The sequence below is a fragment of the Anabas testudineus genome, chromosome 4, assembly GCF_900324465.2.
Source record: "Anabas testudineus chromosome 4, fAnaTes1.2, whole genome shotgun sequence".
Lineage (NCBI taxonomy): Eukaryota > Metazoa > Chordata > Actinopteri > Anabantiformes > Anabantidae > Anabas > Anabas testudineus.
Window position 1 is genome coordinate 25,959,205 of NC_046613.1, and position 26,068 is coordinate 25,985,272.

The 26,068-nt window shown below is 42.0% G+C and overlaps 1 protein-coding gene across 6 annotated transcripts; it reads right to left on the reverse strand.

Annotated features, from left to right (window-relative positions):
- Positions 1-1,625: 1,625 nt before the first annotated feature.
- On the reverse strand, positions 1,626-26,068 carry si:dkey-121a11.3. 6 transcript variants are annotated; one of them, XM_026344917.1, is made up of 9 exons: positions 24,929-26,068; positions 24,347-24,464; positions 23,046-23,562; positions 22,721-22,952; positions 18,731-18,833; positions 12,848-13,043; positions 3,632-3,738; positions 3,375-3,547; positions 1,626-2,400 (listed from the first exon to the last, which is right to left on the reverse strand). In XM_026344917.1, exons 1-9 carry the CDS (start codon positions 25,092-25,094, stop codon positions 2,201-2,203), a joined length of 1,812 nt encoding a protein of 603 aa, XP_026200702.1. In that variant the 5' UTR covers positions 25,095-26,068; the 3' UTR covers positions 1,626-2,200. The 6 variants fall into 6 exon arrangements, with proteins under 6 accessions (XP_026200702.1, XP_026200701.1, XP_026200703.1 ...); XM_026344916.1 differs by having other exon boundaries at positions 22,721-22,955; XM_026344918.1 differs by having other exon boundaries at positions 22,721-23,562; positions 24,347-24,456.

The following is a 26,068-nucleotide window of genomic DNA, read 5'->3' on the forward strand; positions in this document are numbered from 1 at the left end:
GAAAATATTTTATTTATTTTTTATTTTGGTCACCAAGTTTTTTTGCGATAAATTCCTCTGTATCATCACTAGAAAAGCTTTGCAGTGTTATGTTTTACAGGATCCAAGTCAAATCATACACAAACATGGAAACTTACATACAGGCAAACTCAAACACCATAAATAAAAAGAAAAATGATTTACCAGGAAACATGAAACTTCAGTTTGTGGGTTCTTTAAATTGTCTGAAAATATAAAACAGAGACAAAAATGCTCCAGATATCTGTAAATAATGTGAATGAACAGCGTTACAGCATCGATAGCCATTCACAAACTGAACTGAGAATAGTCGAAACAGGAGAAATGGTTCCAACCAAGTACAACTGTTTTCATTCATTCATGTTGCTGTGAGACAAGCGTAAACTGTGAACTTGTCCTTTTGTTTTTTTAATGAGCTTATGTTGGACCACACATGCTCTGAGTACCTGCATCCTTCACCTGGACTCACCTTGTAGCAAGCAGGATATAAAGGAGTTGTCGGCAGGAGCACTGGACTGATTAAGGTTCACTAACAGCACAGTGGAAAATGTGGCAGGTAAAATGGTTCAGGTAAGTATCACCCCATTGTAGGGAGGCAAATGTTTCTGTCTGAGAAGATGGTCGCTGAGTTAAATTCTAAACTTCTGACCTACAATGTAAAAAAATAATTTTCCATTTACTTTGACCAGTTAAATTATTAGTTTGAATTCAGACAAATTTATGAAACACATTATGAGACCCACACAGCATCAGGAACTGACCTTTGACTGCATGTTTGTACCGGTGCTCTGTTCATTACAGGACATGATAGGATACAATAGATCCTTATAGATAGATTTTTTTATTAATCCCACAGCGGGGAAATTCCCATGTTCACAGCAGCAGAGGGAACCAAATAGAAGCAAAAAGATATCTACAAATGTACATATTTACAGTGCTTTGGGATTGAGATTTTGAGCATTGAATATTGCACCTCCCATGATTATTATATATTTGCATATTGCCTAACACCTTAAGTTACAGATTCACTGTGTAATTGTGTGTTACTGCAGTGAAATATTGTGCAGTCTAATGGCAGTGGGGTGAAACAACCTGCATTATCATTCATTCTTGCACTGGCGGTGTAACAGTCTGGTGCTAAAGGAGCTACTCAGAGCCTCCACCTTCTTGATGCAATAGAGTGGGCAGCTGAGGACAGAGCCAGCTCTCTTAACTCACTTGTTAAGTCCCTTCCTATCTCTTTCCATACTGCCTCCCCGCCAGCACATGACATCATGTGTGACAGCATGCATCTGCAGAGGATTGCAGAAGCCACCATCTGTGTTATCAGTCCAGTCCGGTGTATTGTTGAGGTGAACACCCAGGAATTTAAAGGTGTCCACAATCTCAATGACGGAACCCTGAATGCTCACCTGCATGGTCTGGTGGAGTTTTCTGCCGGAAGTCAATCTTTGCCCAGGCCTGGTCTCCAGTGGCCTGGTGACCATCCCCACTTTTTCCATGGCCCAAGATGTATTTCAGTCCTTTCCAGACATCACGGACGTTGGATGGGTGCGTTTCTGACATTTTCCAATAGCAAGTCTAGAGTTTTATTGTCCCTTATGTGGCAATTTACATACTATTAAAGTTGGGTTGGGAGGGTGGCGGAGAGGGGGAAGGAAGCATGAATACAGTTCCCTCAAGAGGATGAGAGACTGTGGGTGCTGTTTCTGCAGCTGTGACACGGAGCAGAGCACATGCAGCACCAGCATTGGCGGTGGAAGGGATGTAAACAGTCAACAGCACTACAAGTGAAAACTCCTGCAGGACGTTATATGGCCAACAAAGGCAGCTCTGTGCTCCTATGGGTCAGTCAAGCAATTAATATTTGGCTATAGCTGCCAAAGATTCTTAGTCATCCAGGTCGTGGTTACCAAAGAGCCATTAACACTTTTAACCCACAGGGGTCCATTACAGTGCTAACGACTCGATGACTCCACAGGGTTTATAAGCCTGTTTTTTCAGTTGGTCAGTCAGAACCAATGAAGCCTTCTGGCCGGACAGTGAAACGTCTTCAAGAACATAAAACAAGTCCAGTTGTTAATGTACAGCAAATCTTCTTGTGATACAGCATAGCTCAGTTTTCAGATTGGTTCGGTCCAGATTGGTCTGGTTCTGGTTGGGCCAATTATTGAAGTTGTAGTTACAACAAAGGTGACGGTCTCCGGTGTCGGATGACACAAACCATGGTGGAGGGGTTCTGGGATAGCAAGAGGGTTACCTGGTCCAGACTGAGACCAGCCACCTTTTCTCCGTTCACCTCCAGGATCTCATCTCCAACTGACAGCAGACCTGAGTATAGCTTCTCAGTACTGTAGTCCAGCATGTCCTCCACGTACACACCTGCAGTATACAAGATTATACTGTTAATCATCTGTTAATGCAGTAAGGCCTGATTTGAGAGTTAAATTGTCTGCACTTATATAGCGCTTTTCTACCTAGCTGGTACTCAAAGCGCTTTACACTGCATCTCATTCACCCATTCGCACACACAAGCCGACACACACACACTCACACTCAAACTCAAACTCAAACTCTGATGGCAGAGCTGCTATGCAGCTGACCTGGGGCAACCTGTGGTTCAGTATCTTGCCCAAGGACTTTGGCATGTGACATGGCAGCCGGGAATCGAACCACCAATCCTATGATTGGCAGACAACTGCTCCAGCTATTGATCCACAGCCACCCCTGAGTTAGGAGAAGGACCAGCGTAAATGCAAGAGGACATTTTGTCCACTGGTATTAAAGCCATTAATAGGAGTGGGACAAAAATCTCTTTGATGAGCTAAAGCAACAAAAAGAAAAAACACTCCTATAACTCTCAGAAAACCAGCAACATAAAAGTCACATTTGGCCTCATTTAGTGCGTCCTGTGTGTGCAGAAACCAGAGTTGGCAGATCATATCGGGGGGCTGACATGCACACATGTACAAATGCCCTCTTAAATTTAGTGAATTGCAATATAATAGTTCATATCATTTTACCATTGTGATTGTAATTAGGTTAGTAAAAAGGATATTGAAATTGTTTTTGTAGTTGCTTGTGTTTCAAATTGTGAAATCAAATTTGTTATCTTGTGTATTTTCTAACTGCCCAGTGTATCAGGATTTATGGACCTGTAAGACCTGTATTTATGTATTATGGCGAACTTGGAAGTGTAAGGCTTTAAATATAAACCTAAAGGTTCAATGTCTGGGGAATTGGCTCATATAAACACTGCCTGGCATCCTTCCCCAACTGAAGGGAGCAGGAGAGACCCCGAACCTTAAACTAGGAGATGCCCCATTACTAATAGTATTTCAGTATTAGTGTACTACCTGACGTAGAGTGTGCGCTTCCTTGGCTGATAATAAAACCAAACATTCCCCCTGGTGGGCGACTGAGTTCCAGCTGAACTGTTCCATCACAACAAACCTGAAGAACTCGACCAATAGAACGAGTAGAGCCAGGATGACCAATGTCCTCAACGCTCAGAGTCTGTGGCAAGAATCTGAGGGATAGACTCATGTTGTGATGGGCTGGTGAGAGTTTACCTTGACAACACATTATAGCAACAGAAGTGTGGATGTGTCACCTGTCGGACTCTGGTCTGTAATCAGCTGAACAGTCATTCTTTTTCTTTTGTTCTGATCCAAAGCTCTGAACTGATGATGACTTTCTTAACTGTGAGAAGGGTGCCCCCTGCGGAAAAGGCAAAAAACAGTCAGTTCATTCATTTGGCTCTCTATGTTACCACAGTGGATCTGGACTGTCCAATACCATTTACCATGTCCAAAATTTACAGTGACTAGGTAAAAGATTTATAAAAATGTGTTGTTGTGTAAGTCCAGTATGAAGTTCAAAGAGCTGTCAGTGTACAAATACAATATCATTAGGCTGAAAAAACGAACGTAATCCATCGGAAATAGCAAACACATTAAGTGTAGATAAACCAACTATTTGGTTTATAGAAATATGAAAGAAATGATTGCATGGTGCTTCAGTGTAGATTTTGATCAGATCCTCCTTGCAAGCGGCATAGATGGACTCGTATGTACAGCTCTAGAACAACTCTAGATTCATTTCTAGGTCCACACTCGTATGTAGACTGCTTCCTTCCCATAGATCATTCTAAATTAGTTTCAGTAATTAATTCATCTAAACCATTAAAATATCTCTTAGACCCATCCCGGGTGTCACAGCTAAAAGATATTTTACCTTTGATCAGCACGTCCATATTAGATCAGATCAATCTATCTTTACTAACAGGCTACGTACCACAGGCTTTTAAGGTTGCTGTAGTCAAGGCCCTACTCAAAAAGCCTACTCTGGACTCAGGGGTTTGAGTAAATTATAGACCAATATCCAATCTGCCTTTTATCTCAAAAATTCTTGAAATGGTAGTTTCTAAGCAAACATGGCGCTGCATGAGCAGCAGCACGTTACAAAAGCTCTCCCCTCTCTTTTTCTATTTCTTTTCTTTTTTATTGTTTATTGTCTTACAGGTTTTCTTTAATATGGTCAAATCCTGTTGCAAGGGTGCATACAGGGAGACCATTTTTATTACTTTTCTGTTTTGCTTTTTTTTTTTTTTTTTTAACCTTTTTGGGAACGCAACGGGGGATCCCCTCAGCTTCACATGTGAAAACATTGTTTACACCGGAGACCAACTGTTAGCTCTGCGCGGCCCTGCACTTCTCCACACGGAACGGCCCAAGGTTCCACCTGAAATACGGAGGAAAAGGAGAGGCTGCAGAGCAGGATGAAAGCTCCAGGAGAGGAGACGGAGGTACAGATCATACGTGCCCTCCATCATTATGGGAAATGTCCGTTCCCTCTCCAATAAGATGGACAACCTTACGGCGCTTACCTGGTGAATGAAACAACACTGGACTCTGTGGTCACCCTGGATGGATTTAAACTCGTTTGGGTGGACAGGAGTTTGGGAGAAAGTGGTAAGAAGAAAGGTGGAGGCCTGGCAGTGTTTATTAATGAGAGATGGTGCAACCCGGGGCATGTCTTTGTTAGGGAACAGCTTTGCACTTGGGATGTCGAGTTTCTCGCTGTCGACATTCGGCCTTATTACATCCCGAGGGAGCATTCACATGTTATCCTGCTTAATGTGTACATCCCTCATTAGCCTGCACATAATAAACGAGTTAAACCTGTTCTTCAACAGATTTGATTCCAGCCCCCCTCCTCCCACTTCATACATCTCCAGTCCACTGGATACATCCACCCCCACGCATTCAAATTCAAATCACGTCAACCCCCTCCATAACCAGATCATGTGTGCCCCCTACCTCCACCCCCGTCCTTCACTGCAGATCAGGTGAGGAGAGGGGCTTAGCTACCAAGCCCCTCTCCTGTGGAACCAGCTCCCAGTTCAGGTTCGGGAGGCAGACACCGTCTCTACATTTAAGACTAGACTTAAAACTTTCCTTTTTTATAAAGCTTATAGTTAGAGATGGATCAGGTGACTCTGAACCATCTCTTAGTTATGCTGCTATAGGTTATTCTGCTGGGGGACCTCTACTGATAAACTGAGCTCCTCTCCTGTCTCCTTTCTCCTGTATCAATGCAAATGCCACCATTTCATGTCATTAACTTTGTGTCTTCTCTCTCCTGTAGTTGTGTTTCCTCCTCTCTGTCTGCCTCTCTCTGTACTTTTCTGCAGGTATCCTCGGCCTGGGGCTGTACATCTCCAGAATCCAGTTCATCTGCCCAATGTTCTTGATGCTTGTTGTTGTCTTTATTGCCTGCTGTTCTTTTCTCTCTTCTCTTTCCACTCACCCCAACCGGTCGAGGCAGATGGCCGCCCACTATGAGCCTGGTTCTGCTGGAGGTTTCTTCCTCTAAAGGGAGTTTTTCCTCTCCACTGTTGCCTAAAGCTTGCTCAAATGGGATTGTTGGGTTTTCTCTATAATGTTTTGTATAAATATTTTCTGTAAGGTCTTAAACCTTACACTGTAAAGTGCCTTGAGATAACTTCTGTTGTAAATTGGCGCTATACAAATAAAATTGAATTGAATTGAATTGAATTGAGAGAATTGAGGCGGTTAAAGATCAGGAAAGCCGCAGGTCAGGACGGCATCAGCCCCAGACTGCTCAGAAACTGTGCTGACCAGCTCTATGAGGTGGTCACGTACGTCTTCAACCTAAGCCTGAGTCTGGAGATGGTCCCGGAGCTGTGGAGTGGAGGACCTCCTTTGTGGGCTTCTTGGAGGACGCAAATGTTTTCGTCTGAGAGCAACAGTGGGATTTTTAAACTCTACACAACATTTCTACAACTCAGGTACGTTAAAATGAGTAATATTGAGCTTGTTCAGTGTGTGGAGTGCAGGATGTTTAGACCGTCTTCCTCTGTCGTTAGCGGTAATTTTACCTGTGACAGGTGTGTGTTAGTTAGCACTCTGACGGAGAAGATAACAGCGTTAGAGGAGCGCATCCAGACTTTAGAGAGGGTTAGAGAGAGTGAGAGTAGTGTTATTTCTGTAGCAGACAGTCTGGGTGTCGCAGGCGGAGATAGCCAGTCCCCGACTCCGGCGTTAGAGCCCCCACAGCGGGGCGAGTGGGTGCCGACTCGGCTGCATACTCGCGCAGCCAAAGCTAAGGCTAAAAGTAGTCCACCGGAGCACACCACCCCCGCGCTTCACGTGTCCAACAGGTTTGCCCCTCTGATTCACCCGCTGAGAAACCTGGAAGAACTCTGGTCATAGGAGACTCGATAATGAGACACGTGAAATTAGCAAGACCTTTAGGGGCTAGTCGCTGACTACCCAGAGTCCAGGCCAGGGAGCAGACAAACAGGCTAAACCAAGTGTCTGCTAGCTGCACAGAGTTGTCACTCAGGGTTCAACATATTGGGACTGTGTCTGTTCCTCGAGCTAAACAAAAAGTTAGAAAAACCCAGAAAATCTGTTTTAGTAATCTAATTAACATAGTGACCTCAAATTCAGAGCACACTGATTGTGCAGCCAGCCCCTCTGATCTGAAGTTAGGACTGTAAAATATGATATACTCTGTTTAACAGAAACCTGGATTAAACAGGACGAGTATGTAGCTTTAAATGAAGCAACTCCTCCTGGATAAACTGAACTACAGAACTAGACCAGGCGACTGAATATCTAGAGTCGTCATTACGTTATACCTTAGATAATGTATCTCCAGTTAAAAAAAAAGTCATTAGAGATAAGAAACTTGCTCCCTGGTATAACGATGACATGCGCGCCTTAAAACAGACTGCTCGAAAGTTAGAACGTAAATGGCGCCAAACTAAATTGTTAGTATTTCAGATAGCATGAAAGGGGAGCATCCTGAACTATAAAAAAGCTCTTAGTGCAGCTAGATCAACGTATCTCTCCACTCTCATGGAAAACAACAAAAATAACCCTAGATTTTTATTTAATACAGTAGCCAAATTAACTAGAAAGAAGACCACTGCAGATATCTCCGCAACAACGTTGTGCAGTAGTGAGGACTTCATGAACTTTTTCAATAACAAAATTGTAAATATAAGGCAGAAAATTCAAGCTTTAAAACCAGACAATTTAGTTGACACAGGTGACGAGCTAACCTCAGCAGATCAGTACCTAGATTACTTTACTCCTCTTCAAGAGAATGAACTAATTTCACTCATCTCTTCTGCAAAATCTTCAACCTGTACATTAGACCCTATACCGACACACTTTCTAAAACAGATAGTGCCAGAAATAATAGAACCCCTGCTGACAATCATAAATTCCTCACTCAGCTGTGGGTATGTCCCAAAGTGTTTTAAATTAGCAGTTATTAAACCGCTAATCAAGAAACCTGATCTCGACCCCTGTCAGCTGTCAAATTACAGGCCGATATCAAACCTCCCCTTTATCTCAAAGATTCTCAAAAAGATAGTAGCTGGGCAGCTATCCTCGTATCTTCATAGAAATAACATACATGAACTCTATCAGTCAGGATTTAGGCCTCATCACAGCACAGAGACGGCACTTGTTAAAGTAGTAAATGACCTCCTATTGGCCGCTGATCAGGGTAGTGTCTCTATGCTTGTGCTACTCGACCTCAGTGCAGCTTTCGACACCATTGACCATAGTATTCTCCTTCACAGACTAGAAAATGTTGTTGGAATTAGGGGAACGGCCCTCTCCTGTCTTAGGTCCTATTTGACCGATCGTTCTCAGTATGTAGATCTAAATGGCGATTACTCCACATGCTCTCCAGTGGAGTTTGGTGTTCCACAGGGTTCAGTTTTTTTTTCCCTTACATGTCCTCTGGCACATATCGAAACATGGTTTAACCATGGTTGCGAGAAAACATTAAGTTTCTTCAAACCAGATAGATCAAATGCTTAATAAGTGAATGTAAGTATATACACTGGATGAGTAACTCTCTGCATCTGATAGAACAGAAGTACTATTGACATCACTGCAGCTAAAGCAGATGTTAGACCACACCGTAACACTTTCGTCATTGTGCAACCAGACCTTGGTGAAATCTAGATTCCAGTCTTTCATTGAGCTTTTAGATAATACTACGACAGCTCTTCACTCGAATATTGCAAGTAAGAAATTTTGTCACTAATGCGCCGAAAACAGTCCATCATCACTCTAGTGACACTGTAAAGCTTCGTCTGGTGTTCAACCAGGTGCTAAACAGGTTGTTAGATGCAGCCTAGAGTCCTATGAACAGAAGATATGACATCACCCTACTTATCTCACTCAAGGCTCCCGGTGAAATTCGCATGATTTTAAAGTACTACTTTTGACATTAAACATTAAGCTGCGGCCGCAGAGACCTTTTTGATACCAATTCGCTCAAGATTGGCTTTGTCAATAGCCTGTCCTAAACTAAGTGGGGGCGCTTTTCTTACAAAGCCCCAAATTTGGAATAGCCCCAAATAAGGCAGACACAGTCTCAGTGTTTAAGTCTAGGCTGAAAACCTATTTATTTAGTCAAGCATTTTGTAAATAGATTTGGGAGGGACTCATGGACGTAGAGCATTATGGTGAACTGGTATGTTTAGATACTGTCTTCCCAACTCTCACTGATCACTCAGGTTTGTTGATGGTGAAGTGTTCGGTTGCTCTACATCCCAAGGAGCCCTCATGTCTGTGTTTCCTTCTGGCCCACCCTTTTAGTAAGGCTGTCATAATTAGTCCTTCCGGAGTCCCTGCTGCACTATTCTACATATAGTGCAGCATATATATATAGTACATATTCACCTCAAACTTTATCCGACTGTGAATACAACTAACTGCCATCTCTCTCTTTCTCTACCTCTCTATTTCCCTCTTCCTGTCTCTCTGTCGAGCTACACGTCATTCCACCCTCTGCCCTCTGGACCTGTCTGACTCGTCCTGATGCCCAACTTCTGGCTGGAGATCTCGTCGCTCGGGATCCACCGTTTGCCCTATGGGATGCGTTTGGAGACTGGATTTGGTCACACACTACTATGAAGTCGGTCTTGGTCTTGGCCTCGGCGGACGTCGGCAGCTGTTTCTTGGAGGTCTCGACTCAACGCTCGATAGTCCAGGAATGGAACAAGTCTGCCTGCAATTAACTAACTGGACTCCACATTAACTTAAAGACATTAACTATTATATTGGACTGCCTGCTGCCTACATAGCATGCAATCACCCATATGAAGATGGGTTCCCTGTTGAGTCTGGTTCCTCTCAAGGTTTCTTCCTGTTGCCTTCTCAGGGAGTTTTTCCTTGCCACCGTCGCCCTCGGCTTGCTCATCAGGGACAATCTCATTTCATGATTCATACACATTCACTGTTCATGTACTGTTCTTTGGTTGTGTAAAGCTGCTTTGTGACAATGTCAATTGTAAAAAGCGCTCTACAAATAAAATTGAATTGAATTTGTGTCGGTTCCTAAGACAATGCACGCTAGGGAGCCAAACCACTACAGACCAGTAGCCTTGACCTCCCAACTCATGAAGACCACGGAGAGGCTCATCTTCAGCCACCTTCGCTCTGTGGTGAGCACTACGATGGACCCGCTGCAGTTTGCCTACAGGCCAAACATCGGGATGGATGACGCTATCATCTACCTGCTGCAATGGGCGCTGACTGCCCTGGAAGCTGCCGGAACCGCTGTGACGTTTGTTTTTTGACTTCTCAAGCGCCTTCAACACCTTACAACCGGCACTCCTGGGAGAGAAGCTGGAAAGGGCAGGAGTGGATGAGCAACTGATGGCATTGATAACTGATTACCTCACTAGCAGAAGACAGTACGTAAAGCTACGCAACTGCATGTCTGAGGTGGTAGTTTCCAGCACTGGGGCCCTTCAGGGGACGGTGCTCTCACTGTTCCTCTTCACCCTGTACACCAAGAACTTCACGTACAACACCAGCAGTTGTCACCTCCAGAGGTTCTTTGATGACTCAGCCATTGTTGGCTGTGTGTCTGAGGGGAACGAGCTGGAGTACAAGTCAGTCATCATGAACTTTGTGGACTGCTGTGAGCGCAATCACTTGTGCTTGAACACCAGTAACACAAAGGAAATGATGATTGACTTCCGGAGGAGGACACCACAACACACACTGGTGAGCATCCAGGGCTCGGAGATTGACATAGTGGACAGTTTTACGTAACTGGCTGTTCACCTAGACCATGAACTAGACTGGACTAATAATACTGATGCCTTGTATAAGAAGGGCCAAAGTTGCCTCCACCTTCTGAGAAGACTACGGTCCTTCGGAGTGTGCAGGCCACTACTAAGGACTTTTTATGACTCTGTGGTTTCCTCTGCTATCCACTACGCTGTGGTCTGCTGGGGTGCTGGCAGCACAGACATGGACAGGAAAAGGCTGAACAAGCTGGTCAGGAGGGCCAGTTTTGTCCTGGGCTGTCCACTGGACTCTGTGGAAGAGGTGGGGGAGAGGAGGATTTTGGCCAAGCTGACTTCCTTCATGGACAATATCTCTCATCCACTGAATAAGACAGGGGAAGCTCTGTGCAGCTCCTTCAGTGGACGACTGATCCACCCTCAGTGTAAGAAGGAGCGGTACCGCAGATCATTCATTCCTACCGCGGTTAGGCTGTACAACTCCACAGTGTAACAAACACAACACATACAAGTTCATTATTAATCTGTCTCATTTAAGGAGTGTGTTTGTTTTATTTTATTTTATACATATAATTGTATACCTTGGTCTTGTAAATAATTGTGTATTTGTAACATTTTGAATTTTTGCACATTTCTTGCATACTTATCTATTCTCACTCTTTTGCACCTTACTATTGTCTTGGAGCTGCCATAACAATTGAATTTCCCCACTGTGGGATCAATAAAGATTTTATCTTAGATGTTATCTTATGTGATCTTATGTGAATAGCATGTATGAAGATTCCCAGTCAGGATTTAGAGTACATTATAGTACAGAAACAGCACTGTCTTAGATGACTTAGCTTTGGCATCAAGCTGCAACACCAAAATTTCCCCTTGGGGATCAATAAAGTATCTATCTATCTATCTATCTATCTATCTATCTATCTATCTATCTATCTATCTATCTATCTATCTAAGTAATACCGTGAGGAATCTCTGCATTATTTTGATCAGGATATATCCTTTACTTCATATATAAAAAATATCTATTACTGCTTCTTCCAGTAATATTGCTAAAATCAGGAGCATCCTGTCCCAAAGTGATGCTGAATAACTAATCCATGCACTTCAAGTTCAAATCAAGCTCCATCTTATCTTAAAGACCTCATATTTCATATAGTTCCATATTTTTCTAGCAGAACTCTATATTCTCAGACTGCAGGTTTACTTGTGGTTCCTTGAGTTCCCAAATGTAGAATGGGAGGCAGAGCCTTTAGATATCAAGCTCCTCTCCTGTGGAACCAGCTCCAAGTTCAGGTTCTGGAGGCAGACACCCTCTCCAAATTTAAGACTCAACTTAAAACTTTCCTTTTTTATAAAGCTTATAGTTAGAGATGGATCAGGTGACTCTGAACCATCTCTTAGTTCTGCTGCTATAGGTTAGTCTGCTGGGGGAACTCTGCTGATACACTGAGCTCCTCTACTCTCTCATTTCTCCTCTATCCATTCAAATTCTACCATTGCATGTCATTAACTTTGTGTCTTGTCTCTCCTGTAGTTGTGTTTCCTCCTCTCCGTCTCCCTCTCTCTGTTCTCCTCTGCAGGTATCCTCCTCCTTGGAGCTGTATATGTCCAGAGTCCAATTACTGGTCCTACCAACCTGTTCAGTGTTTTTCCTGCTTGTTGTTTTTTGTTGCCTAATGTTCTTCTCTCTCTCTTCTCTTCTCTCTCCTCTTTCCACTCACCCCAACCGGTGGAGGCAGATGGCCGCCCACCCTGAGCCTGGTTCTACTGGAGGTTTCTACCTCTAAAGGGAGTTTTTCCTCTCCACTGTCTAATGCTTGCTCTAATGAGATTGATGGGTTTTCTATATAATTTTCTATATAATTATACTCTGTAAGGTTTTAAACCTTAAACACTGTGAAGTGCCTTGAGATGACTTCTGTTGTGATTTTGGCGCTATACAAATAAAATTGAGTTGAATTGAACTGAATTGAATAGTTGGACTTCACCCAAGCTGAATTTCACCTGTGAAAGGTAAAACTAAAGATGAAACAGCCAAAACCTGGCACGAAGTGAAGATAGCTTCCCTAAAGACCTGACAGAGCAAGAAACCATAATCTGCTGATGACTGTGGTTCTAGACTGGCGGTACAGGATTTACTATCAAATAATAAAACTGACAGTTTAATTTATGATTATTATTGATTATGTTTGTTGAGACTTTAACACATCTACTTATCAATGATTTTCTCACCACGCTGAGTGACTGAACAGAAGATTTCTTGAGCAGGCTGGAGGTCATTCTGGTACCTGGGAGACCATGGTCAGATGCTGGGGGGTGAGGATTCAACTTGAGTTGGTCCAGACTGCCAGTTCGAGTCCTGCTCAGTCTGATGTTGGAAAAAAGACGACGCAGAGAAAGATGGGAGGATTCGTCTCTGCTGCAGAATCTGAATGAAACGCAGATATCAATCATCAGGTAAGGAACTGAAACTTTGGACACATGAGACCATACATGAAAATCCATTAAAATGGATCAAGTTTCAGATGCTACTGGTTTGTTTATTCAGTTTGAAAAAAAGTGTCAGCTTCTTTCTGATATCATCAGTTTCAGGATCGGCACACGGTCTGAGCTCTGTTCTTGGAATCAAAAATGAACTTTTAGTTGCACTTGGACCATCCTGATCTCCTGATCAACCTGGAGTAGTTCATACTCATACCATTATCACTGCTCCACTGCACCCAAAACCACCAGGACCATCTGAACTCAGTAACGATTATGTCTTTTGATTTCTCCAGTGCATTCAACACCTTCTGGCCGGCACTGCCTGGGGAGAAATTAAAAGAACATGTTGAGTTGACACTCCCATGATTTAATGGATTGTGGAGTACCTCACCGACTGCCCCCAAGTATATCTGCTTCCAGAACTGTGTGTCTGACACTGCTGCCTGTAGCAGAGAACAGGGGACAGTTCTGTCTCTGGACAGCTTTGTGGGCTGGTGTGGGCGCAACCATCTCCAGCTTAACATCAATGAAACAAAGAACTGGTGGAACTGGACTTCAGAAAATCCAGGGGTCCTGTCACCCTTCTATCTATCTAGGGTGAGTAGGTTGAGGTAGTCTGAAATTCACAGGACTCTACATAGACAATAAACTGTACCAGACAGCAAACTCAACAGTTTCCTGCAAAAAAGCTCAGGTCCTTCTGCAGATGTTCTATGAGTCTGTGGTTCCAGTGTCATCTTGTATGCTGTGGTCTGCTGGAACAGCAACATGAAGGTGGCAGACACTAACAGGCTGAACAAACTTATCAGGAGGGCTGGCTCTGTTCTGGGGGTGGAGCTGGACCCTCTACATGTTGTAGCTGAGAGGAGGATGCTGTCCAAACTCCTCTAAATCCTGGACAATCTCTCAAGTTCAGGTTCTGGAGTCACCTTCTCTACATTTAAGACTAGACTTCAAACTTTCCTTTTTTATAAAGCTTATAGTTAGAGATGGATCAGGTGACTCTGAACCATCTCTTAGTTCTGCTGCTATAGGTTAGTCTGCTGGGGGAACTCTACTGATACACTGAGTTCCTCTCCTCTCTCCTTTCTCCTCTCTCCATTCAAATTCTACCATTTCATGTCATTAACTTTGTGTCTTCTTTCTCCTATAGTTGTGTTTCCTCCTCTCTGTCTCCCTCTCTCTGTTCTCCTCTGCAGGTAACCTCCTCCTTGGAGCTGTAAATCTCCAGAATCCAGTTACTTGCTAATATTCATGACAATAAATGTGTCTAGTTTTTACAAAATAAAGTGTCTCTCAGTTTTGAACCCAATATCACATAGTTCTTTAGGTTTGCATGAGAACCGGGGCTTGTGTCACAAAGCAGGTTAAACTAAAATCTGGTTATCCTCTTAATTATGTATCTGTTGTAAACTGTTTTGTCTTCATCAGGATCCTGTAGAAACGATGACAATGAAGAGTTTTATCACTAATCTGATTGGTCAGTGTTTGGGCTGTTGACAGGTTGAGTCCATCAACTGATAACTGGTGTTTTCGTCTGAGAGCAACAGCTGGATTTCTAAAAACTCTACACAACATTTCTACAACTTAGGTACGTTAAAATGAGTAATATTGAGCTTGTTCAGTGTGTGGAGTGCAGGATGTTCAGACCGTCTTCCTCCGTCGTTAGCGGTAATTTTACCTGTGACAGGTGTGTGTTAGTTAGCACTCTGACGGAGAAGATAACAGCGTTAGAGGAGCGCATCCAGACTTTAGAGAGGGTTAGAGAGAGCGAGAGTAGAGTTATTTCTGTAGCAGACAGTCTGGGTGCCGCAGGCGGAGATAGCCAGTCCCCGACTCCGGCGTTAGAGCCCTCACAGCGGGGCGAGTGTGTGACGACTCGGCGGCATACTCGCGCAGCCAAAGCTAAGGCTAAGGCTAGCCCACCGGAGCACACCACCCCCACGCTTCACGTGTCCAACAGGTTTGCCCCTCTCAGTGATTCACCCGCTGAAAAACCTGGAAGAACTCTGGTTATAGGAGACTCCATCATGAGACACGTGAAATTAGCCAGACCTTTAGGGGCTCCAGCGGCTGTGGTCAGGTGTATCCCGGGGGCCAGGGTACCGGACATTGAAGGTAATCTTAGGGCCTTAGGACAGCATAGGTTTTCTAAGATAGTGGTACATGCTGGAGCTAACGATATACGCCTTCGTCAGTCTGAGGTTACCAAGAATAACTTTAAAGAGGTGTTTAAATTAGCGAAGGCGATGTCCGAAGTTGTAATCTGCTCTGGCCCCCTCCCAATGAGACGAGGCGACATAACCTACAGCAGGTTATGGTCGCTGAACCGCTGGATGTCCAGGTGGTGCTCCGAAAACAATGTGGGCTTCATAGATAATTGGAGTACCTTTGAGGGCAAACCTGGCCTGTTAGGGCGGGATGGTGTCCATCCCACTCGGGAAGGTGCTGCTCTCATTTCTTGCAGTATAGCTCATAGTCTAAGATCAGGCCCAGCTAGTCGCTGACTACCCAGAGTCCAGGCCAGGGAGCAGACAAACAGGCTAAACCAAGTGTCTGCTAGCTGCACAGAGTCGTCACTCAGGATTCAACATATTGAGACTGTGTCTGTTCCTCGAGCTAAACAAAAAGTTAGAAAAACCCAGAAAATCTGTTTTAGTAATCTAATTAACATACAGACCTCAAATTCAGAGCACACTGATTGTGCAGCCAGCACCTCTGATCTGATGTTAGGACTGTTAAATATTAGATCTCTTACATCTAAAGCTCTTACTGTTAATGAAACTATCACAGATCAGGAGTTTGATATACTCTGTTTAACAGAAACCTGGATTAAACAGGACGAGTATGTAGCTTTGAATGAAGCAACTCCTCCTGGATACAGCTACATTCACCAGCCTCGTCTGACAGGTAGAGGAGGAGGTGTTGCAGTTATTTACAATGATAAACTGACTATCGTACAAAAGTATGTACACAAATTTAAAGCTTTTTAATGTCTTTATAGCAACAAAATTGTAAATATAAGGCATAAAATTCAAGCTTTAAAACCAGACAATTTAGTTGACACAGGTGACGAGCTAACCTCAGCAGATCAGTACCTAGATTACTTTACTCCTCTTCAAGAGAATGAACTAATTTCACTCATCTCTTCTGCAAAATCTTCAACCTGTACATTAGACCCTATACCAACACACTTTCAAAAACAGATAGTGCCAGAAATAATAGAACCCCTGCTGACAATCATAAATTCCTCACTCAGCTGTGGGTATGTCCCAAAGTGTTTTAAATTAGCAGTTATTAAACCGCTAATCAAGAAACCTGATCTCGACCCGTCAGCTGTCCAATTACAGGCCGATATCAAACCTCCCCTTTATCTCAAAGATTCTCGAAAAGATAGTAGCTGGGCAGCTATCCTCGTATCTTCATAGAAATAACATACACAAACTCTATCAGTCAGGTTTTAGGCCTCATCACAGCACAGAGACGGCACTTGTTAAAGTAGTAAATGACCTCCTATTGGCCTCTGATCAGGGTAGTGTCTCTATGCTTGTGCTACTCGACCTCAGTGCAGCTTTTGACACCATTGACCATAGTATTCTCACATAGTATTCTCACAGACTAGAAAATGTTGTTGGAAGTTATAGTAACTGAGGGCCGTTCTTGGCTTAGGACCTAAGCCAGGAACGGCCCTCTCCTGGCTTAGGTCCTATTTGACTGATCTTTATCAGTATGTAGATCTAAATGGCGATTACTCCACATGCTCTCCAGTGGAGTTTGGTGTTCCACAGGGTTCAGTTTTAGGCCCACTGCTTTTTTCCCTCTACATGCTTCAACAACATTATCCGTTAACATGGTATTAACTTTCATTGTTATGCTGACGACACACAGTTATATGTTTCATCAAAACCAGATGAGATCAAACAGCTTAATAAAGTTGAGCAATGTGTAAAGGATATACGAGACTGGATGCTAATTAACTTCCTTCTGCTAAATCCTGATAAGACAGAAGTACTAGTTATAGGATCACCTGCAGCTAGAAGCAAGATGTTAGATCACACCGTAACTCTAGATGGCCTTTCTGTTACATCTAGTGCAACAGTAAAAGACCTTGGTGTGATTCTAGATTCCAGTCTTTCATTTGAAGCTCATGTAGATAATATCACCAGGACAGCTTTCTTTCACCTCAGAAATATTGCCAAGATAAGGAATATTTTGTCACTAAATGATGCAGAAAAATTAGTCCATGCTTTCATCACGTCTAGGGTGGACTACTGTAATGCCTTACTGTCTGGCTGTTCAACCAGGTGCATAAACAAGCTTCAGTTAGTTCAGAAAGCAGGAGCGAGAGTCCTCACTAGAACCAGAAGATATGAGCACATCACGCCTATCTTATCTACACTTCATTGGCTCCCCGTGAAATTTCACATTGATTTTAAAATACTACTTTTGACATTTAAAGCATTAAATGGTCTTGCGCCGCAGTATCTAAGTGAACTGCTAGTGTCTTATGATCCACCACGCCTACTTCGATCAAAGGATGCTGGCTGCCTGTCAGTACCTCGTATCATAAAAACTACAGCTGGGGGCAGAGCCTTTTCTTACAAAGCCCCAAAGTTATGGAATAGCCTTCCAAATAGCATTCGGGACTCAGACACAGTCTCAGTGTTTAAGTCTAGGCTGAAAACCTATTTATTTAGTCAAGCATTTTGTAAATAGATTTGGGAGGGACTCATGGACGTAGAGCATTATGGTGAACTGGTATGTTTAGATACTGTCTTCCCAACTCTCACTGATCACTCAGGTTTGTTGATGGTGAAGTGTTCGGTTGCTCTACATCCCAGGGAGCCCTCATGTCTGTGTTTCCTTCAGGCCCACCCTTTTAGTAAGGCTGTCATAATTAGTCCTTCCGGAGTCCCTGCTGCACTATTCTACATATACATTCACCTCAAACTTTATCCAACTGTGAATACAACTAACTGCCATCTCTGTCTTTCTCTACCTCTCTATTTCCCTCTTCCTGTCTCTCTGTCGAGCTACATGTCATTCCACCCTCTGCCCTCTGGACCTGTCTGACTCGTCCTGATGCCCAACTTCTGGCTGGAGATCTCGTCGCTCGGATCCACCGTCTGCTCTATGGGATGCGTTTGGAGACTGGAGTTGGTCACACACTACTATGAAGTCGGTCCTGGCCTCGGCGGACGTCCGCAGCTGTTTCTCGGAGGTCTCGACTCAACGCTCGATAGTCCAGGAATGGAACAAATCTGCCTGCAATTAACTAACTGGACTCCACATTAACTTAAAAAGACATTAACTATTATATTGGACTGCCTGCTGCCTACATAGCATGTAATCACCCATATGAGGATGGGTTCCCTGTTGAGTCTGGTTCCTCTCAAGGTTTCTTCCTGTTGCCTTCTCAGAGAGTTTTTCCTTGCCACTGTCGCCCTCGGCTTGCTCATCAGGGACAATCTGATTATTATGATTCTTACACATTCACTGTTCATGTACTGTTCTTTGGTTGTGTAAAGCTGCTTTGTGACAATGTCAATTGTAAAAAGCGCTCTACAAATAAAATTGAATTGAATTGAATTGAATAACACAGGCGATTACAGGTGTATCATACAGACTCACTGTTCAGGAATTGGAGCGTCAGCACTGTGGAGTTCTGCATTCATTGGCTGTTTCACCTGTCCATCACTGGTGCTCTCTGAGGTGGGTGGGTCTTGGCTTTGAGCTGCGAACCCATCAGAAGACACTGTCATTAGTGAGTGTTTACAGGTGTGTGTTGTCACACTGCAATAAACTGATGAGTTTTTTTGTTCAGTTTTTTAAGTTTGACTGAAGCAGTGGCTACAGGGGGAAAAATAATCTATTACTGTAATCAGTTGCTGTTACCCCACTATAATCAGTTACTTTAAATTCTCTATAATCAGTTACTATAACTTCACTGTAATCAGTTGCTGTTACCCCACTAAAATCATTTACTGTAACTTCTCTATAATCAGTTACTATAACTTCACTGTAATCAGTTGCTGTTACCCCACTATAATCAGTTACTGTAACTTCTCTATAATCAGTTACTATAACTTCACTGTAATCAGTTACTGTTACTGCACTATAATCAGTTACTATAACTTCACTGTAATCAGTTGCTGTTACCCCACTATAATCAGTTACTTTAAATTCTCTATAATCAGTTACTATAACTTCACTGTAATCAGTTGCTGTTACCCCACTATAATCATTTACTGTAACTTCTCTATAATCAGTTACTATAACTTCACTGTAATCAGTTGCTGTTACCCCACTATAATCAGTTACTGTAACTTCTCTATAATCAGTTACTATAACTTCACTGTAATCAGTTACTGTTACTGCACTATAATCAGTTACTATAACTTCACTGTAATCAGTTACTGTTACCCCACTATAATCAGTTACTGTAACTTCACTGCAATCAGTTACGGTTACCCCACTATAATCAGTTACTATAACTTCACTGCAATCAGTTGCTGTTACCCCACTATAATCAGTTACTGTAACTTCTCTATTAGCAGTTACTATAACTTCACTATAATCAGTTACTGTTACCCCACTATAATCAGTTACTGTAACTTCTCTATAATCAGTTACTGTAACTTCTCTATAATCAGTTACTATAACTTCACTGTAATCAGTTACTATAACTTCACTATAATCAGTTACTGTTACCCCACTATAATCAGTTACTGTAACTTCTCTATAATCAGTTACTATAACTTCACTGTAATCAGTTACTATAACTTCACTGTAATCAGTTACTGTTACCCTACTATAATCAGTTACTGTTACCCCACTATAACCAGTTACTGAAAATTCTCTATAATCAGTTACTATAATGTCACTGTAATCAGTTACTGTTACCCCACTATAATCAGTTACTGTAAATTCTCTATAATCAGTTACTATAACTTCACTGTAATCAGTTACTGTTACCCCACTATAATCAGTTGCTGTTACCCCACTATAATCAGTTACTTTAAATTCTCTATAATCGGTTACTGTAACTTCACTGTAATCAGTTGCTGTTACCCCACTATAATCAGTCACTGTTACCCCACTATAATCAGTTACTGTAACTTCTCTATAATCAGTTACTATAACTTCACTGTAATCAGTTACTGTTACCCCACTATAATCAGTTACTGTTACCCCACTATAATCAGTTACTGTAACTTCTCTATAATCAGTTACTGTTACCCCACTATAATCAGTTACTGTAACTTCTCTATAATCAGTTACTGTAACTTCACTGTAATCCGTTACTGTTACCCCACTATAATCAGTTACTGTTACCCCACTATAATCAGTTACTGTTACCCCACTATAATCAGTTACTGTAACTTCACTGTAATCAATTACTGTTACCCCACTATAATCAGTTACTGTAACTTCTCTATAATCCGTTGCTGTTACCCCACTATAATCAGTTACTGTTACCCCACTATAATCAGTTACTGTAAATTCTCTATAATCAGTTACTGTAACTTCACTGTAATCAGTTACTGTTACCCCACTATAATCAGTTACTGTAACTTCACTGTAATCAGTTACTGTTACCCCACTATAATCAGTTACTGTAAATTCTCTATAATCAGTTACTGTAACTTCACTGTAATCCGTTACTGTTACCCCACTATAATCCGTTACTGTTACCCCACTGTAATCAGTTACTGTAACTTCTCTATAATCAGTAACTATAACTTCGCTGTAATCAGTTACTGTTACCCCACTATAATCAGTTACTATAACTTCACTGTAATCAGTTACTGTTACCCCACTATAATCAGTTACTATAACTTCACTGTAATCAGTTACTGTTACCCCACAATAATCAGTTACTGTAACTTCTCTATAATCAGTTACTGTTACCCCACTATAATCAGTTACTATAACTTCACTGTAATCAGTTACTGTTACCCCACTATAATCAGTTACTATAACTTCACTGTAATCAGTTACTGTTACCCCACTATAATCAGTTACTGTAACTTCTCTATAATCAGTTACTATAACTTCACTATAATCAGTTACTGTAAATTCTCTATAATCAGTTACTGTAACTTCACTGTAATCCGTTACTGTTACCCCACTATAATCAGTTACTGTAACTTCTCTATAATCAGTTACTGTTACCCCACTATAATCAGTTACTGTAACTTCTCTATAATCAGTTACTATAACGTCACTGCAATCAGTTGCTGTTACCCCACTATAATAAGTTACTGTAACTTCTCTATAATCAGTTACTGTTACCCCACTATAATCAGTTACTATAACTTCACTGTAATCAGTTACTGTTACCCCACTATAATCAGTTACTATAACTTCACTGTAATCAGTTACTGTTACCCCACTATAATCAGTTACTGTAACTTCTCTATAATCAGTTACTATAACTTCACTATAATCAGTTACTGTAAATTCTCTATAATCAGTTACTGTAACTTCACTGTAATCCGTTACTGTTACCCCACTATAATCAGTTACTGTAACTTCTCTATAATCAGTTACTGTTACCCCACTATAATCAGTTACTGTAACTTCTCTATAATCAGTTACTATAACGTCACTGCAATCAGTTGCTGTTACCCCACTATAATCAGTTACTGTAACTTCTCTATAATCAGTTACTATAACTTCACTGTAATCAGTTACTGTTACCTCACTATAATCAGTTACTGTTACCCCACTATAATCAGTTACTGTAAATTCTCTATAATCACTTACTATAACTTCACTGTAATCAGTTACTGTTACCCCACTATAATCAGTTACTGTTACCCCACTATAATCAGTTACTGTTACCCCACTATAATCAGTTACTGTTACCCCACTATAATCAGTTACTGTAACTTCTCTATAATCAGTTACTATAACGTCACTGCAATCAGTTGCTGTTACCCCACTATAATCAGTTACTGTAACTTCTCTATAATCAGTTACTGTTACCCCACTATAATCAGTTACTATAACTTCACTGTAATCAGTTACTGTTACCCCACTATAATCAGTTACTATAACTTCACTGTAATCAGTTACTGTTACCCCACTATAATCAGTTACTGTAACTTCTCTATAATCAGTTACTATAACTTCACTATAATCAGTTACTGTAAATTCTCTATAATCAGTTACTGTAACTTCACTGTAATCCGTTACTGTTACCCCACTATAATCAGTTACTGTAACTTCTCTATAATCAGTTACTGTTACCCCACTATAATCAGTTACTGTAACTTCTCTATAATCAGTTACTATAACGTCACTGTAATCAGTTACTGTTACCCCACTATAATCAGTTACTGTAAATTCTCTATAATCAGTTACTATAACTTCACTGTAATCAGTTACTGTTACCCCACTATAATCAGTTACTGTAACTTCTCTATAATCAGTTACTATAACTTCACTATAATCAGTTACTATAACTTTACTGTAATCAGTTGCTGTTACCCCACTATAATCAGTTACTGTTACCTCACTATAATCAGTTACTGTAACTTCACACTAATCTAACGCTAAAACACTATGTGAGTAAACAAACTGGAGAGTTTGTTTCATGCTATGACATATTCTCACCTGGTGACTCTGAGCTCGTCATTAACGGCTCTACTTGTGCAAGTAAACAGGCGGAATTCTTCCTCCTGAGATCCACACGTGGACTCCTCTCTGTCAGCTGAGCTGCTGCTGGTCCCCCCAGTAAGTCCTGGTTTAGATCCTGTCCTGCCTTTCTGCCATTGAGCCTGACAGCAGTTGATGTCATCAATGATGTCATAGGAGGAGGAGCAGTGGGCGGGCATGTGACCATCGCCTGCTGGTCAGGGGCATAGGGGTTGATTGGCAGGTCTGTTGGGTGTGTGACCTGATTTACATTAGGTTCTATGTTATTGGCTCTTGTCCTCACCTGCATGTTAGATGCAGACAAGGCCCCGCGCCCTCTGGTCTCACTTGGTATGGCAGAGCCAATGTAGGTCTCTCTGATTGGCTCAGTCCACAAGTTCAGGTTGGTCTTGTATAAGCACCGCCTTCTGTCATCACTTACAGGTGTGTGTTGACTGAAGTCAACTGGACCCTCTGAGCTTGTCCCACAGGTGTGACACTGCCCTATCACCTGAAGTCCTTGTCCTGCCCTGTCACTAATGTATACGTTTAAGCCTGGTTTGGAGACCAGGACGCCTGTCCCTCGTATCCACCCCCGTCTCCTTTGTCTCTCCTGGTAACGGGACTCGACCTCCATCTCTGTCTCATCCTCAAACCGCAGACGCCGACTTGGAGATGCCGCAGGGCGTCGTGTCATCTGCCCTGCAGCTGCTTTGTTGTTGGATGATTCACCCAGGTTTGCTGATTGACCCAGGTTTGCTGAATGGGAGGTCATGCCCAATAACCTCACCTGGGTGACAGGACACAGCTGATTCCCCGACCTATGGACAAATGACAATGGACCACAAATGTGCAGTGAGGATACATTAGGTCACAGTAATCAAGATTACCTGTGCAGGTAAAACCTGGGGCCAGTTAATGTTTTACAACATCATTACAATGTCTGCCGATGATTTTACTTGTAACTGAGGTGATTGACAGGAAGGAGCAGAAGAACAGGTGATGTGATATATATAGTGATGTAACAGGAAGTGATGTAACAGGAAGTGATGTAACAGGTGAAGAAAAAGAACTACATTGTTGGTTCATTAAACACTTTAGTCACAGAGTAGGTTCTGGTTTCACCAACTAATTAAAAACTAAGTCTTCAGCAGTGACAGAACCAGATCCTGAGCACTGACAGAACCAGATCCTGAGCACTGACAGAACCAGATCCTGAGCAGCGGCAGAACCATGTCTTCAGCAGCAACAGAACCAGATCCTGAGCCGGGTTAGGCTTAGGGTTAGGGACAGAACCAGGTCTTCAGCAGAAACGGAACCAGCTCCTGAACAGCGACAGATCAGGTCTTTAGCAGAGACAGAACCAGATCCTCAGCACAGACTGACATGTATTCAGCTGTGAGATGCTGATCACAGTCGTTGCCTCAGGCGGTTCACACCGTCTCAGTTTCCCAACAGTCAAACTCACTGTGTGACTACAAACCACAAAGTGAACTTTTAAAAACCTGATTAAATTTTCCTGAGGCTGAACCTGAATCTAGCTGAGGAAACATTTTCACACTGACCGACACCGATCAGCGATCAGTGTTTGTTTGTGTTACTCACAATGTGCAGGTGTCGGGGGTCATCAGGTCGTGGTCTCCCCTCACAGGAAAACGCCGACGCTTCATACGAGCTCTGCCCTCACGTTGCTGCTGTCGCCGTGGCGACAGAGACTGAGACACTCACACAGAGTGGGGGAGGGGAGAGGGAACAAGCTACTGTGATTGGTTGGTTTGATACAGTAAGAGGATTAAACAGAGCAACTTGTCAGCAACAATTAACCTGACGAGAGCAAGACTGTTAAATCAGTAAAACACTGTGAGGACATTTCTGTCTCTGTGAGGACAGTTGGTAATTTAACAGTCTAGGTTCAAATTAAAAATAAAGACAGCGTTAGCATCAGTACTGATGGAAACTTTAGTTTATAGAGAAATGTATAAGTTACATCAACTGAAAAACAAAAACCTTAATATTTAGAATCAGGTATTCTAAGAGAAACATAATTTTTTTTAGCTGTAGTTGTTTCTCAAAAGAACTTCAGAATCATTCAAAGCCCCAAAACAAAAACTCAGTGATTTGTTGTCATTAATTAAATAATTTTCACTAACATGTAATATATTCCTTTCCCGAGCACCTGGGGTCTACCTGTGTCTAATTGACTGTTATCCAGGAGTGCCCTCTGGCTGTTCAGCAGATGCTGGAGGATCGTGCAGTTCAACTGGGTCCTCTGACCCAGAGACAGGAAGTTTCTCACTTTGTCTGCAGGTGTGATGCTGGTCCATGCGTTCTCCAGGTACATGAGGCAAAGCATGTGAAGGATGTGTCAAGGTCAAAGCCAAACAAACCGTGCAGACCGTTCTGTGACTCCACCTCAGCCAGGCTTCAAGTCGACTGAGCTACACTGTGCATCACATTGCTTGTTACATCATACAAAACTAAAGTAGACAAAAATAAATCACAGTGTGATCATATAGCTTTAAATACGTAGACTTATCTCAAACGGCAATTTGCTATTATCTGCTATTATAATTTTTATAATATATATTTCTATTGAACAAAATTAAATTTTAACAGTAAAAAAAAAATACAGTTATACTACGTTATGAAAGAATTTAAACTCTTAATAAAACCCAAACATAAACGAAAGGACAATGAGGGAATAGACATACCTGTATAAAATAAAATAAAAACAGTACAGCAACTTCATCAATCGGTCTCTCACATGCACACCTTTAAAAAAAAAACACAGAAACACCGCATGAAAAACCGACCGCATGCTCCACAAACCTAGCTTAAGAACGGCTGACTTTAGCATTGCAGTCCAGTGCTGTACAGACCTACAAAAATACATAAATAAATACTGACGCTCGAAATACAAATTTAGAACTATCATTTATCATTAACATGTGTTAACATATTAAAGGGAGCACCAGCATAAGATCACCTTACCTCAGCGAGGCTTCAAGCCGATTGAGGAAAGTAGCGCGACTTAACAGGGAATGACATCGCTAAAAGGTCAGAGGTCACATAAAGAAAATAAATTCAGAAAATAAAAATTCCCTCAAAATAAAAATCACATATACCATGCACATAATACAACCCAACATATAACAGACCAAAAACAATGGATGGATAACTGGTGAAATATAAAACACCTTAATGCACATGCTACACTGAGTCAGGTAGTACGAGGACATTAGTCAGACTCCACACATGTTGTCTGGTGAACAGTTTAAAACAGACACATTCCATTCCATTACATTCTCATCCGCTTATCCGGGGCCG

What these genes read in the sequence shown, in the direction of transcription:
- si:dkey-121a11.3 (XM_026344915.1), bottom strand. Translation starts at nt 25,094, where the DNA reads ATGCTTTGCCTCATGTACCTGGAGAACGCATGGACCAGCATCACACCT. An exon ending in ACCCCCGACACCTGCACATT is followed by an intron (nt 23,563 to 24,346) that starts GTGAGTAACACA and finishes ATTTGTCCATAG; the next exon opens with GTCGGGGAATCAGCTGTGTC. An exon ending in CTGTTCAGTCACTCAGCGTG is followed by an intron (nt 3,739 to 12,847) that starts GTGAGAAAATCA and finishes CCTTTTCCGCAG; the next exon opens with GGGGCACCCTTCTCACAGTT.